At 36.5% G+C, this 16,998-nt stretch overlaps 1 protein-coding gene across 1 annotated transcript in view; it reads left to right on the top strand.

Moving 5' to 3' along the window:
* Positions 1–16,998, top strand: part of LOC150082069 (gamma-aminobutyric acid type B receptor subunit 2-like) — a 101,319-nt gene that overhangs the window by 71,776 nt on the left and 12,545 nt on the right. Inside the window, exons 3-9 of the mRNA XM_090379091.1 lie at positions 3,101–3,271; positions 6,651–6,755; positions 6,959–7,024; positions 9,297–9,485; positions 10,385–10,636; positions 11,385–11,445; positions 11,764–11,853. Of these exons, the coding sequence (XP_090235217.1) occupies positions 3,101–3,271; positions 6,651–6,755; positions 6,959–7,024; positions 9,297–9,485; positions 10,385–10,636; positions 11,385–11,445; positions 11,764–11,853 (934 nt within the window). The remainder of the gene's footprint in view (positions 1–3,100; positions 3,272–6,650; positions 6,756–6,958; positions 7,025–9,296; positions 9,486–10,384; positions 10,637–11,384; positions 11,446–11,763; positions 11,854–16,998) is intronic.

Raw genomic sequence — 16,998 nt, forward strand, 5'->3', positions numbered from 1 at the left:
CGTGACCGGAGAGTGCGTCTATTCACCACTCGGTGCTCTTATTGATCACGTGCTGGTGGCCTCAAACAACCGCGAAAGTTTCGAGAGGGTGCTGAATACATTTTGGTCCACGCAAATGCATTCTGGCATGCAAGTACAGGTTTGGATTGGATGAACGTCCATTTTTTCCCTCTCGTCTAAAGACATCTCAGCTATTTCACTAGAGTGCCATGCCCCCTAACGAATATATCCCAAAACTCAAAGGGAAAAAAATCTTTTCTTTAAAACTGGATGTTGTTACCATAGCAACATCTCATCCCAAAACTTGAAGGAAGAAAAGGGAAAGAAATCTTTTCTGTAAAACTGGATGCAGTTATCATAGCAACACCCCATCCCAAAGCTTGAAGAAAAAAAAAAGGAGGGGGGGGAACCTTTTCTGTAAAACTGGATACAGCTCGCATAGTAACATCTCATCCCAAAAATTTGAAGAACAAGGGAAAAAAATCTTTAAAACTGGATGCAGTTACCATAGAAACGCCTCATTCCAAAACTTGAAGGAAAAAAAACGTTATTTTTTCTGCAAAACTGGATACAGTTACCATAGCAACATCTCATCCAAAAAATTGAAGAAAAATGGGAAAAAATCTTTAAAACTGGATGTAGTTACCATAGAAACACTTCATCCCAAAACTTGAAGGAAAAAAAGGGAAAAATCTTTTCTTTAAAATTGGATGTAGTTCGCAGGGCAACATCTCATCGGAAAACTTGAGGGGGGAAAAAAAGGAGAAAAAACTTTTCTTTAAAACTGGATGCAGTTACCATGGCAACACATTGTCCCAAAGTTTGAAGGAAAAAAAAGGAGGAAAAAATCTTTTCTTTAAAACTGGATGCAGTTCGCATAGTAACACCTCGTGCCAAAGTTTTAAAAAAATAAATAAATAAATAAAAAACGAGGGGCAGAAATGTTTTCTTTAGTTACCATAGCAACACTTCAGTTATCTTTCCAAAAATAACGGAAAATTAGTCTCATTATTTTTTGAAGTAATGAAACTAATAAAAAATCATTATTTTATCGTTAAGTACCCCGACAGAGAGAATTTCCAACAGTTCCTTTTGTTGGAAGAGTGGACGAAGCTTAAATATCGGACTGGTGTCTCATTTAGCATCCTCCAACGAATTTCACCTTTAATTTGTTGTCCAAACTTTTAATTTTTTTTTTTTTTGTCAAACTTTAAAGGAGGCAGCTGAGCATGACACAAAACTCTCCAATCCTGCCAATTGCTTTCACTGGATGCGTCATCAAATGCTCTTTTTCCTCGATTTATCTTTTCAAATAATGTTATTATTTCTTTCTTCCTACAACGTTCGCAAAATCTTATACAATACCCTGGGAATCTTTCCCCCCCCCCTTCCTTCCAACCAAGGAATTCGCATTGGCTGTCTGTTTAACAAATAATCTCCTTCTTTTTTCTATATACTTTAATACTTATCACTTTTCTACCTCTCTTTAAAATGAAAAAAAAAGAGAAAGAAACTTCTTTCACTGTACACTTCAGCGGAATTTTAAGATATTTCCTGTCAGAATCCGTTTACTCTCAATCCCACTAGAGGGCACCACCAGGTATCGATCTCGTGCGATGCTTACCACTTCTTAGATCGAGTTTTAGGAAAGACAAGATTTTGAGATTATATTTCGAGGTTTAGGCGCAGGATGTTCAACGTTATATACTTTTCAATAGCGCCCTCTGACGTCATTCGTGAGTGCATTGTTTGCCCGGAGTCCACAATAAAACCGGACAGTCGGTTTGCGTGTTGCGGAGAACAGCAATAAATAAGGCAAACATACCATCTGTCACAGCTAAGGGAATTTCGCTGCCATCGAAGGTCCAGGGCTATTTCCTAATACAAATACAGTCGTTGTACATTTATTTTAATCGGCAACAACTCTGCGCATCCCTTCTGCGTACGTTTTGCCTTCTTCGCCGAACAAAGAGACTTCTAATAAGATTAAGATTGTGGTTAAGAGGATTCCTGTAGATTGTACAATATCCATAGGTCACGGGGTTTTGACTGCCAAAGTACGTTTGCGATGTTTCTGATGGCGGATGAGTTTCTTCTTTTATTGAACTCAGCTTCAGTTTCCTATCTGCATCCCGTAGTCGCCAAATATTCAGGGAATACGTAGATTGGACAACCCAATTTCCGGATGTCACGTTCCTCGTTCAAAATTTAAATATAGTGAGATGATTTTTAAGAAAATGCAACTTTACTTGAGTCGAATATAATCTTATTCATATTTAAACTGTTTGCCCGAATTTTAAGTACAAATAACTCTACCTTTTTATTTATTAAGAACCATTCCCTTTACTGCCAAGCAATCATTCAAAAATGTTGGAAGAGTACTTCCAACTGTATAAAATATTACTGGAAAAACTCACGAACTTGGACATACCAGTTGCTGGCTAGGCTAAGCCTCAATTTTCTTATTATGTTGCCGGTTACACTAAGCCTAAATTCTAGCTTTGTTTTCTTAAGTTTGAATTCGATTATTGGTGCAATCTGTGCACTGTCTTGTTTGTTTACAACAGCAACGTTATTATGAAGGAAATTTAGATGAAATAACATAATAAAGGAATTCAAACTGAAGAATACAAAGCTAGAATTTATGCTTAGTGTAACCGGCAACTGGTATGCTCAAGTTTGCCAGTTTTTCCAGTAATATTTCACACAGTGGCGTTGTAGACAAGTCTCTTCCAGCATTTTTGAATAATTGCTTGACAGTAAAGGGGATGGCTCTTAATGAATGATGGACGAACTTCCTACGACGCATCAGGCGGGTGATTCTGGTAGACAATTTCCTCTTCTGTCATTCTTACCTCCTCACGAGGCTCTTTCTCAGCATCCCTCTTGCGGTATTGGAGGTTTGTATTGATTTAAGAAGATGGTTCGATACATAGCACAAGACGTTCACTTCCTTATGGGCTTTATCACGCCCGAGTATTTGTCTTTTGCGAATTCGGGCAATTTTTCACCTTAAAGTTGCGCTGTGAGGTTTCAGAGCATTTTTTTTATATTCGAGAGAAATAAAAGTAGCATCTATTGTTTATTCTTTCTCTTTTAGGTATCCTATGGAGCCGTTTCTCCTGCTCTCAGTGATCGAGAGAATTTTCCTCTTTTTTATCGTACTGTAGCTCCCGATTCATCCCACAACGCAGCTCTTATAGCCATCATGCAACATTTCAAATGGGATACTGTAGCAACTTTGCACGAACATGAGGATATGTACGCTCTGGTATGTGAGATTTTCATTTTTTTTTGCTTTTAATATATACAAAATGTTATTTAATTTTGAAATTAAATTAATCGTTTTGTTTATCTAAAAGGACTCGATCTTCAACATATATAAAAGAAAATTAAAATATTATCGAAATTAATATTTGTTATAGATTTCGTAGTTTCAGTTAAACTTCGTCTGCTGATAGTTTCGTCTGTCAATTTTACACGCTAAAAGAAATTCTATTTATTTGTTAATTTCAACTCGAGACCTCGCGACAGAATTAATAAAGGGATTGGGCAACTTAACAATGAATTTTATTACAGAACGTGAGAAGCCAAAAGATGACAGAGAAAAATGAAGATTTCTTTGTCGATTTCGCGCTAAAGTTCTAAATCTCGAGCAGCCCCCTTTCTAAAAATAACACGCGGTAAACATATAGTTTCGACAAACAGAAATCCCAACGGTGTTCCATTTATCAGTAAAACCATCAGTTTGGGAAAGACGCGAACGATTTTTTACATAGAGAAATGGCAACTGTTGCACTAATGGCGATATAAGTACGCACGTGATTACCGAGTTTTGAGGAAAACGCGAACTTAAACCACCCCCTCTGTTTATCATTTAATCGATATTCAATCCCGCATGGACTGTTTTTCTTTGAATGTCATTAGTATGAGGAAAAAGAAACCGCTAATATCCCTTCCCATAAAGGTTTCGAAACTTTTCTATGGCATCGCCCATTTGCCTTCCCGGAATCCCTGCAAGTACAATAAAGCCAATGAGAAAAATTTAATATCGATAAACCAAGGTTTCCAATAAAAGTGAACTTCCACTAGTGATGACGTTGTCGGTAAACTGTGAAGTGGTTTCAGTTATTTTTGGCTGGATAGTGTATTTAAATTTTATAAAAATCATCTGATTGGATAAACAAATACATTTAATACTTTCATCTTCATCCTTATTTCATCTTTCATCCTCATCTTCATCCTCATTTCATCTTCCATCCTCATCTTGCACCTTCATCCTCATATTCCATCTCCATCCTCATCTTGCACCTTCATCCTCATATTCCATCTCCATCCTCATCTTCATCCTTATCCAGTATCTCCATCTTCATCTTTCACTTTTCCTTTGATTAATTCACTATTTTCTAATACGTAACATCAACTGTCAAATTACATAACTTTTCACTAATAAAAATATATTTGACAAGAAAATATTCAAATTGAAGCAGCAGTCTGAGTATGTTTTCACTGTGACAGTGATATGACGAGAGTGCTGTGGATTTGTGAATGCATATAATCAAAGCTGCCTTTCCTTCAAACCCGACATGTTTCAATTTTCTAAAGTAAACATGAGAGAAATTAATTTTGCACAGCGGAATACTGTCATTTTCGTAGTTTCTGAAGAATTTGAAGAATATTTCTCTGTGTTATTATGCTTTTGACTACACTTAAAACACTTTACATAGAAGTTGGCCTATAGTGAGATACCACCATTTTGCATAAACGTATGCTTTATAAATATCCCTTTGCTGCATATTAGGGATAATGTACAGACATTACCTCATAAAATTGTAAGATAATGTTATTTAAACCCATGTAGTACGCATTCTTCAAAAAATTTGCATACAATGAAGTTGACCATGAAACACAAAAATCAAATGAAATTAATCATCTGAATTATACCAGAAGCATAACTACGATAAATTCTCTCCAATTACTGTCTGCGCCTTGTCTTAACTGAACTTAACAAATACCAATTAAAATTTTTCTGAATGACTGAAATTTCGTCCATATTTATAGACAAAATTTTAACCTTCAAATAATTTTAACAGCTTAAGTCCCAGCTGTCGCCAAGAATTCTTTTATGTCGTTCTTTGCCAATTTTTCCCTACCCACTCAACCCTCCCTCACTCTTATACTCTCATGCATTATGCATGTGGTACGATGGTTGTATATTTAATGACTAAAAATCCCGTTGGAAAAGAATGATTGATTTATATCTAAAGAAGAAAAGCGAAATGAGCAATTCCTGAACCTCTGTTACTTTTTATTTATCCAAAATCTCTGAAAGATAAAAAAAAAAAAAAAAAAACTATTAACGGAATGTATTACATTTCTGTATCTGTCTGGTACCCAGATGAGCCTGCATACGATAGATGGCGTTTTGAAGCAGGATATCCAAACACGTTAGATGATTTATCACAGTCGAGTTTTTCATTTTTGATTAAGGATGATACGTCAGCTATGAAACGATGGAGTTGTTTCCATAGCAACCAAATACATCACTTTCGCATCTCGGTGTGTTTCTAGAGTCATCCTCCAAGTTTAGTATTAAAAAAAGGAAAATGTACAAATTAAAAAATTAATCACGACCGGCCTACTATAAGACTTTCGAACTGTGCTGCGATCACCACCATCTCTACCTTGTCAGATTTCATTTATCGTGCAGTTCAACGGGTTTAAATTTTAAAATAATTTAATTATTCCTAATAGTGCGAGGCTGTAATGAATTAAAAAGAGTTTCAACCGTCTTAATGCGGCGCTTTTCACAGAATATTGATGTCCTAGATTAAAGTAGGCTAGAATGAGCTTATCTTTTATCCCTTAAGGTATTTACCCCAAGCTGAATATGCTGACAGCTGGGAAATTTCTATTGCTACTATAGAGAACTATTCAATCGAGTGTGGCTGAATAAACTCGGTTGGGCTGGTTGGTAGCGAGCGTCGTGGAAGCAAGCAATATCTGAGACAAACACTTCTAGGAGTTTATTGATTAAGCGAGAGGAAATGAATCGCCAGAGAAGTTCCTATATTTCCAACACGTGCGATATCTAGCTAGCGTGTCTAGGACGATCGAAGACTAACGGAAATGGTGATGCAGATCAAACAGACCGTCAAATGATCCCCATTAGACCGATGCTTCGGAATATGTTTGTACACCGATGCAACCCAAAATCCAACTGGCCAACGCAACATTGTGACAACGTCTGGTCAAGGACTTTGATTATTTTTAATGGATTTATTAAGCTGCATGACTTATTCGTCCCAATAAATGGCGTGTCAGAATCTCCACAAATTAACTGGTCGTATTTCGATGCAATCGAAATGTATTATCAGTTGGAAAGATGAATTCAAAAAGTTTGTCTGGACTACGTTACCATCTACTATACCTTCCTGTCGCTAGTTGGAGCGACATTCTTCAGTATGGCTTATTGGTGATCTGGCGCTGGAAGGTTTGTTTGCCAGTTTTCATGAAATGAAATCGGTTTCCGTAGTATGAGGACATTGCAGAGTATTCATCCTCCTCTGTGTCCTGCCCAATCTGTATAGATATTGTACTTTGCAAACCTGGACTGTATATTGCAACTAATTAGCTGATCTTATTTCTAGCCAATCAACAAACTTGTGACAGACCTAGAGATAGCCAACATTAGTGTAATATTCACCAAAGGAGTCAGCGAACGAGATTATAAAGAGCATCTTCAAGAAATCAAGGTAGGTGAAACTTTAAATCATATAAACTATATAAACTTTAAATCATATAAACTATATAAACTTTTATATAGAAATCAAGGTAGGTGAAACTTTAAATCATATAAACTATATAAACTTTTTATCCCCTTTGTTCAATTCTACCATCCATTGAATTTTTCATCATTGCTTGCTGACATCCAGTTCTTTTTAATTTTATTTTCCAGGATCTTGACTGTCGCATCATCCTAGGCAGCTTTTCTAATTCCATGTCAAGGAGAGTGTTTTGCGAGGTAACTATCTTATTCACTGTGTTAGAATAATTGATAACCGTAAAGAATATAATTACATTATGTTCAAGCCTTTGTCTTGTCTGACTGGAGTTGTGTGACCAACGCCAAGACTGGACCGTGGAAAAAGATCATGTAATTGGTCTGACGAGTCTCATTTTTTGCACCAGTGGTAGAATGAAAGTGTGGCATGAACCTCATGAAGCCTTGCATCGAGACTGTCTCGTGTCCAACACTCAAGCGGCTGGAGTTGGCATTATGGTATGGAGTATGTCCTAGGCACTGAATCCACTCATACCGTTAGAAGATTATCTCCAGTGATTATCATTCTATCCTATCGGACCAACTTCAAGACGACAACTCAACTATCCACCATGCAAGAATTGCAACTGAATGGTTTGAAAAACATTTCCAAGATTTCCAAAATCTACATTGGCTGCCTAATTCGCCAGACTATGGGTTGTAATTCGGGCAAAAGGTGGTCCTACCAGATAATGAATAAAGGTTTCTAATTGGTCAATGACACGGTGTCTTCCTGAGCAGAAGATGTGGTCTTTTAATAGGATCTTGTAGACGGATCCTGTTTTAGAAATATTGGGACTAATAGGTGGCATCGTTGCGAATACCTTTCAAACTAATTATTTTATTGGACGATTTTAACTCAGGGTAATCCACAAAAAATTGATAACTGTTTAATTAGTTTTCTTTCGATAACTTGAGTGTAATTTATTAATTACAATAAATTAAGTCAATCAGAAAGAAGTGGACGTCACATATAATGTGTGACAAAACGACTGGAACTTGTTAAGCAAATATGAAGTTTGAAAGTTGTGGGTTTGTGTCTTTCGGTTATCTGCGTGTTTGACAAGGTGCAATCGCCCTAAAAGCATTTCTTCGCAGAGAGAAACTTTCACATTTTCTTCGCTGTCATTTGGGATTTCAATATTTGTGACAAGAGCACTCTCTCTCTGAGAATTACCAACAGCTACCGCGCACTGCTAAGGAACGGGAGAGGGAGTCAGAAATCGAAAATTGCGTCTTAAACTCCACAAGAAAGGTAACCATAAAGAATTTTTTTTCTCTCACCTTTTTCCCAAAATGCATTCTTCCTTTTACTCAGAATGGCCACATTGGATACTATGAAAGCGGTTTCATTTCCGCTACATTTCTCTGACTTGGAAGGAACACAAAAAAACGTACGGAAAGGAGTGTCGAAAATGATAGAGATCCCGGCGAATGCAGGAAGGAACATAAAAGAATTGAAAGAAAAGAAAGCAGAGCGTCAAAAAAGGAAATAGGATTTAAATTGGACACATTTCTATAAACCTTAAGGTTCATCGAAGTGTTCAATAGACCAAAATATTTATTTATTACTTTGGAAAGACATTTTGTATTTTTTCTTTTCCCTAATGTCATTCAGTCAGGGCCGGCTTGAATGTTTGCGTAGCCAAGTGCAAGAATAGTTCGCGAGTTCCCTAATTGAAGGAAAAAAACTTGCATTCCAGGACTCGGCCCTGTGACTTTGTCCAGGACGAGTCCCGATAATTAATACGTCTGAGGATTCGTCCTGGAACTTTATCATCAAACCTTAACACATTTTACTGACTTTTATCAATTGGTTTTCTAAAATTGTTGCACTTTTATCATCTGTACCTTAACTTTTATCCATCAGTGTGTTTGTTTCGTTTTTAATTATAATGCACGCTCTAAAACACACATTTGATTTAAATTCAATGCTGCATTTTCTCTGACATCGCTTTAATGAGAATATAAAACGCACGAACAGTTAATTAACGTATTTGCTCAAAAAAACTTTTAGGATGTCTGATGATAAATTCATTTCGAATTTCCTATTTTTGCTTTGCGTGATAATTATTCTAGTGGAAAGTCATTGCATTATTAAACTGTCACATTCATAAATTAATTGTTAAAGTTGATTTCCCTTAACTCCCTGGTGGAAGATGTTTGCACCAGCGAGTCACACCGGAAGGAGATTGGAAACATCTGCAGTTCTGTTATCGATAGCAGGCAATTAAAAACGCAAAAAAAATTTTCAGATTTTCGAAAGTGGAATTGTACAAATCATGGCGGAATCAGATTAAATATTTGGTAAAAGAAGTTCCTTACAATGATTTGGTAAAAACGTAAATATCTTGTACTGCCCTCTGACGGAAAATATGATCATTACTTTTGAATTGAGTCCTTGTATATTAAATAATGAAATAAGAAACTCTTTGGTTGGTATATCGATCCGCTAATCGCTTTCCTTTTTCAGGTCTACCACCTTGGAATGTATGGAGCAGATTACGCTTGGATATTGCAAGGGCATTCAGAAAATCCCTGGTGGAACAGCGCTAACGGGAGTGAATGTAGCAATACAGAGTTACAAGAGGCAACTAGAGGTCTTTGGACTGTGAACAGACATGAAGGGATCGTTGGAAATATCACTTCAGTGTCCAAAATGGTAAGACAATCAGTATACGCCATCATTCTTTCCATAGTCCTCAATAAGTCCGTTTGGTAGGCGTACTTTTAGAAACGAAGCAGACGAAAATTATAAATAAAAATTTCGTTCCGAAAGTCACTACCAGGGGTCACATTTGCAATCGATCGCGTATAAATGAGACAGTGCACTGGTTTTAAATTGAGTACGTGTGGGTTTTGTAATCATTGAGGGATAATACTGCGAATCATAATGTTTTATCAAACACCAAGCCACAGAAAGCTAGAGCTTCACTGGATGGAAGAATTATGATGAGTCCAAAGTCTGCGAATGGTTGTTATGGAAACGTATTCCTGAATATGAGGTAGAGGAAATTCTTCATATTAGAGAATTTACAGGAAACCAGCAACTGGCGTTAAACTGTCTTGGCCTATGACCATGCTCATCAACTTCCCTACTAACCTGGAAAGTTAACTGATATTTGCATCGACCATTATGTACAACAGATGGCCATGGGAGTTCTGTCCCTTTATAAGAGCACCATCTAATAGGCTTGTAACACCTGTGTAAGCTCCGACTTCCATTTTTATTCAAAATTGTACTCTCCACGCATCGCAGCCGTCCTTAGTATGCAACTGTTTGAGACATATTTCTTTGAATTTGAATAAAGATAATTTTGAAACCTGGTAGTCCTAAAGCAAACAACCAAGGTAATAGACCCCAACATCAACACCAGGTTCTGCTCTGGTGATGACCTTTGGAAGCAAAAGTCTGCATAATACTCGTCATTATAACTTGCTTACCAGGATTCTTTTTGTTGATCATTTTCTCCATACATGATAAGTTTTGTCCGAACCGAATCCATTCTGATTCAATTATGACTTAATTGAACTTCTTTACCAATTTCTGTTTTGTTTCAGCTTACAGAAGAAGTGCTAAAATCGGTACGAGATTCGGGATTAAACTCCAGCGGGTTCCTCACCGAAGCCTACGATGCCGTGTGGTTGATCGCCCTTGCATTACAGAAGATGGAGAAGCACTGGAAGCAAAACGGAAGTGACATAACCCTCGCCGATTTCTCCGTGGATTTACAGAAGCAAACCCAAAGACAACGTTCATTAGCTGAAGAGTTAGCACAGATAATGGGGAAACTGCGTTTCTTGGGAGTGTCCGTAAGTATAATTATTACTTGCGCAATAAATAAGAGTACATAAATGCCGTTTTTAAAAATCGAGGAATTGATACAAAGCGTCCATCTGCGGCGAAATTGTACATCCTGCACGAAATGAGAGATGAATACTGGCCTCAGCGTTGTTCCCCTTAAAGATTTATACTTTGTGGAATGATGGAAGGCAATTGTGAAATTTCCTGCAAAGTATACCCTATTAGCGAGCCGAAGAATGGAGCCTGAATTCATTGTCTGTATAAAATCGATTATGCGAACCTCTAATAGCCTTTTATAAACACGAGATGAAGGAATTTTTATGAGCTACATTTAGCGAGAAACTTTGCATTTTAATGTGCCGCTAAGTGGGTACACGAGTGATAAAGGACGCTCACTTTGAAAGACAGAATGCATTATTCAACGACCCAGTTCATCTTCAATTTACACACAAAAGGTAGCCTGAAGCTCCATCATAGTTGTTTAACTACACACTCCAAATACTCTTCGACAGAACTTTGACGAATCTCCTTATTGGACACGATTCTCTGTTTGCAATTTTTTCTCTACTCCTCCCCCCCCCTCCTTTTACATTTTTATTTAATTTCTTTGATTCGTACTCGATAAACAGTTATTTGGATTAATTAATTAGAGAATAGCTTTGGTTACCCTTAACCCAGCGTCGTCTGTAGTGAAACTCTCCAATTAAGTTTCCTTTTATTAAGGACTCTGATTTTATCTTATTTCTGATATTTTAGGGTCCTGTCTCGTTTCAAGGTTCGGACCGTGTTGGGATAACAGCATTTCACCAAATACAAGGTAAGAGCTTATTCTTCCTAGAATTTAATGAACTTCCCATCAATCAACAAAAATTAAATTGTAATTCTGAGTGCGAAAGAGTTCGAGTTATTTTTACCAACATCTGCCGATTTCTCTTGTCTATCCTTGTTGTCATAGAAATCGTTACCATAGTAACTGCCTGTAAATTTTTTTATCATTCGATACTTATCAGTTAAATGACTGGGCATTTCTCAAACTTTTAATGAATTCTAAATATAGTAACAATCAGCGAAGTAATTTTATGTTCAACATTTTGCCAAATACTTCGATTAATGAATCTTTCATCCATCCAACCAGAAGGGAAACTGAAGCGAGTGGCTCTCTACCACCCCGATGTATCTCGGCTGGATTTCAACTGCGTGGGATGCTTGGCTGTGGTGTGGCAAGGTAAAACAGTTCTCTTCGTATATTTTTAAAGATTGTATTATTCGAGATAAATCAACAGGTTTATAACATTAAACTTTAAAATACACTCCAGGCATTCATTAAAAGTTGTTATATGGATTTTAATCAGCTCTTCTGTACAAGTTGTTTTTATTGAATTATTTTTGTTATAGTTTCTGTTACGATATATTTTAATTAGCTTTGATTTATTCTGTTATCAAATTTATATCTTTATTTTATTTAAAAATTATTTTAATTTATTCGCTTAAATTTATTTTGATTTATTTGTTTAATTTAGTTTTAAAAATTATTTTATTTCAGAATTATTTTGATTTATTTTTAAGATTATTTTTATTTGTTTAATTTAGTTTTAATTTTTTATTTAAAAATTAGTTTAATTTAGTTTTAATTTTTTTATTTAAAAATTATTTTGAATTGTTTAATTTTTTTATTTAAAAATTATTTTGATTTATTTGTTTAATTTAGTTTTAATTTTTTTATTTAAAAATTATTTTGATTTATTTGTTTAATTTAATTTTAAATTTATTTTATTTAAAGATTATTTTGATTTATTTGTTTAATTTAAATTTATTTTATTTAAAAATTATTTTGATTTATTCGTTTAAATTTATTTTGATTTATTTGTTTAATTTAATTTTGATTTATTTTATTTCAGAATTATTTTGATTTATTTTTAAGATTATTTTTATTTGTTTTAAATTTATTTTAATTTATTGGCTTTACTTTTATTTGTTTCGATTTTATTTTGAATTCTATATTATTCGTTTGATTTATTATTTTTTTTTATTATTTACTTTGAATTATTTTAATGTATTATTTACTGGAATATTTTTGATATTATCAGATTTGTTTTATTATTTACTACAACATTTTTGTGTTAATATTTTTCATAATTTGATTTGTTTCAATTTTAATTTGGATTATTCTTTTTCTAATTTTTGTCAGGAAACATCTTCTCGGGTAAATTTTTTTTCTTTCACTTTGCCCAAAAATCATTGCTCTCAGGAGCATTTTCTTCTTCCTATTTAAGAAAATTTGTATGATGGTCTGGAAGCGATAAGATCCTACACATTAATGAACAATGTCAAGCAAATAGTTACTGGCAATTTACTACCCTTTTATCAATCGTGTTGAGTTATAAAAACCCATCCGAGAAGAGACTGTTAGATGCGAACTCATTTCTTCAGTGCCATAGCAACGGGGGTTTTAACGAAAGCCTCCATAATTTCAGCTGCACCTCATAATGTGCATCTGCGTGTTCCCACTGGGGAACGAGTGTAAGATGCGTCCCATGGAGGAGAAGGATTTCTTTTCGTGAAACACCGCGTATTAAGTGGCAATGCCACGGCAATGAAGTGCAAAGTGTGGGGATGCTTTATCTTGCCAGTGTTGCTCTGTTGGGCAGTGCTGTGGGCGCGCGTGTCTCGGATCGTTACTTGCAGCTGTACGCAGTAATGGAAGAAGCGTTCCCAGTACGCAATATTAAGATTTATTTGACTTCTCTGGCAGTTCTCCCAAAGACGATGTATTAAGGAGGCTTCCGAGTTGTTTCTTAATATGTAAATTGAGAACACCCGGTTGAAATATGTAAATTGAAATAATTTGGGATGCAAGTTTCAAGCAGGTGGAGCATCTCACGAACTAAGGATTAATTTCATCTCCTTGGAGGTTTCCAACTTCGTCTCTGTTCCTTATAGTCTTCTGCTATTCATTCGTTGTGCCTCATCTCTCTCTTTCTCTTATATATATCTATATGGAAAAGTATTAGACACCCCTTGATACTGGAAGCCTAGTTGAGTCGTGTATCGAAACTTGGACTTTCAACTTGGCATCGTGGTTAGCACTTTTGGTAGAATCGCCGTCCTCCCCACACCGGGTGGAAAAGACCAGAGTTCGAATCTCGCCAATGATGTGAGAATTTTTATGGGCCTTTTTCACAACGTATGGCTGAGTTAATAGGTCTCAGGCGAGAGTAACATGGTCTTTTTCGTCCAGTAAACATCAAATCGACCACAGAATACACGCAATTTACAGACATTTTATACGACTCAATATGACCTAAGTTGCTGATGCGCCTAAAACCCTACAACAAGTAACCAACTACTAATTTTCATCGTGAACTGGTAGTTGGATCTCTGTAACCTTTCTGCAAATGCAACCGCCAATTGGACCTCCCAAAATCCACTGAGTTATTCAATGATGGAAGATCGTAGCTAATTCCTCAATGAAGAAAAGGTCTGCACATCTCCACAGAAGGAGCGTGTTTGACTGACCATAAACATTTACACATGTTGTCTGGAGAAAACATCAGAGAGCAGGTCCAAGATGTCGTTGGAATGGCGGTCAATACGTCAACCATCCATAGAGAACTGCATGGCCTTAGGTTCAGTGGTAAGTCAATATCACGGCCACCAGTTGGAAACGGTGTTTGCACTGGTGCTGTTTCCGACATTCATGGACTCCAGAACAGTGGCAGAAGGTGCTGTAGAGAACCAAATCTCGCTACATAATGTTTTGTTCCGATTAAAGTGTTTGGGTGTAGAGATTTCCCGGAGAGTGTTTCCTGTAGGAATATATCGTCTCAACCGTAAAATTCAGTCGAGGAACTTTGATGGTATGGAGCTTTTTTAGCTGCTTCTGACTTGGTCCATTGGCAGTGGTGTCTGAAATCATGAAGTTCATGATCTACTTGGATTTTGGATAACTTTGCGCTTGCCTACAATACTACGGAAACGACCGTCTGTATCAGCTCGCCAACTCAGCACGCTATCTGTATCAGCACGCCAATGATGGTCATTCTGGACTGGTTGGTCAACAGTGATGGCAAAAAGTCACTGGCAAGGCAAATATATTTTATTCCCGACCAGATTGCAGAAAGTTTTCTTTCAGCCAGCGAGTTGTTGACTCTTGGAACAAGTTGCCAATACTATTGATTGTGAAGCGGCAACAGGGGTTCTCCCAATTCCGCATTTCTAATCTCTGTGTACAAACTTTGTAAAGGCCAGAAACAGTGTAAGTTTTAGTTTTGATCTGCATAGTAGTAGTAGTGTTGATATATTGTTTCTCTCGCCATTTAGTAGGACCCCCATAGTGGGATCCCACTATGGGTAATTTGTATTTTCTTATCTACTTTTCTTTTGGCCGGGGTGCAGAAAAAGCCTGTGATTTCCTTGCACTATAGGGCAAATATTTAAATACATAAAGCTATCCATATGTTGTATCTGAAAAATTGGATGTTATTTTTATCGCCTTTCCCTAAATGGACGAAAGAATAAGTAATATGACGGATACGCAGAAAAAAGTTGTTCTCAGTTTGAGCATAAACTTTGTTTTCAATCGTTTTTTACATACATATATTCTACTTCATGAATTCTTGTTGGTAGAAATTGAATTGATCGTTCAAATAGTTTATATCAATATAAGGGCATTCTGAAAACAATTAAGCCCGGAATTCATTCAGGTTTCGTCGATGTTATTCTTATGGAACTACCTTGAACTTTCCGTTCAAGATGTATTCTCTGTAAAATGTATAGAGATCATGTGGGACACTGGTGATTTGGCTAGCCAATTGAAATGTTCTTCTTTCCAGTTTAAAACAGTAGACCCCGTGTGAACCGGATAGTGGTCATCCTAGAGCAGGAGTATTGAAAACGTGAGTGTCCCTCAAACTTTCAGCAAAAGCAAAACCGGATCATCTAGAATCTTTGTGTAGAAACCTGATTCATCATCGTAAGTACTTCAAGTATTGGGTCCAAGTTCATAATAGTTAAAATATCCCTAAAGCATCAATGACCCCTGAACACAGTCTGGATGAAATGTGTCATTGCTTGTTGTTGTTGTAGGGTTTTAGGCGCATTAGCAACTTAGGCCATATTACGCCTTATGAAAAATTGTCTGTAAACTCTTCTGTGGTCGTTTTACTATTTCCTGAACGAAAAACTCGAATTTCAGAGAGAAAAAAACCACAAATCCCTCGCCTGAGACATTGACAAACTCAGTTACGTTGTATAAAAGGCCCATAAAAATTCCTCTCGTCATTGACGAGATTCGAACTCTGGTCTTTTTTCACCCGGTGTAAGGAGGATGGTGATGATACCAACTACCCACGAGGGCCCCTCATTGATTCGCCTGTGAACTCGGTGCCACATATCATCATTAGAATGCATGCAAAATTTGGATTCATCACATCACAGCTTTCCAATCACGAACAGCAAAGTTTTTATGCCTTTTAACTCATGTTATCTAAGCTTTGAGTACGGAAGCTGACATCCACCATAGAGGGATTTTTGAAGTCCTTATAGCGCTAGTAGTGTTATGTAAATCATTGTGGAGATTTTGTGAAAAAGTCAAAAATGTGGGAACTATTTGATATTATAGGCATCCTAGCATGCGAATTCCGGGTATCCAATAGAAATCGATCTACCGCCTTACAGAGCCGCATATTATACAAATTCTTCAATGCCTATAAAAACACGGATTGCGACCACATCACTTCCATCTCGTTTTTTTGGCTTGCTCAGTGGAACAGCCACAACTCCAGTACTCAAGCTGCTTTTATGAGGCATCCTGCTGAACTCCATGGTTTCCCAACGCCTGGCAAAGATCAAACAAATCAGAATAACTCTCGTGCCATTGTTCTGACTGGTGGCTAGGGAAGTTTATGGAAAAGATGGCCAATATAAGATTAATGTGGTACATGAAATCTCAAATTATACGTCCAGTGCATTGAGAAGACATCAGTTAACAATAGATCTATTGGGACAAATAATGAAAAATAACACGCGACATCTTTCATAAAGAAAGAAGGACATTGATCGTGGTTTATTTTGATATATGAAAACATAAGACTCTGTACGGTGTTTAGGAATACCCAGAAACATACAATTTCCGAAAGAGAGGTCATCTACCATTTTATATCCGGTACTTCGTGCAACACAGGGCCTTTAAAAAATTAGAAACCTCTCATAAATATTTTATATTACTCTAAAGAAGAAACTTATCCAACGATGTACAATGTGTGTTCTCTGGTCAGCTTGCCTGTTTTGCTGGAGGAAAACGTCCAACCATACCGTCCCTGCCTAAAACCGACCAACTCAACCACGGTCTGATAAAGACCCATAGAAATTT

Source organism: Mastigoproctus giganteus, chromosome 8, assembly GCF_048544385.1.
Source record: "Mastigoproctus giganteus isolate SK-2022 chromosome 8, ASM4854438v1, whole genome shotgun sequence".
Classification (NCBI taxonomy): domain Eukaryota; kingdom Metazoa; phylum Arthropoda; class Arachnida; order Uropygi; family Thelyphonidae; genus Mastigoproctus; species Mastigoproctus giganteus.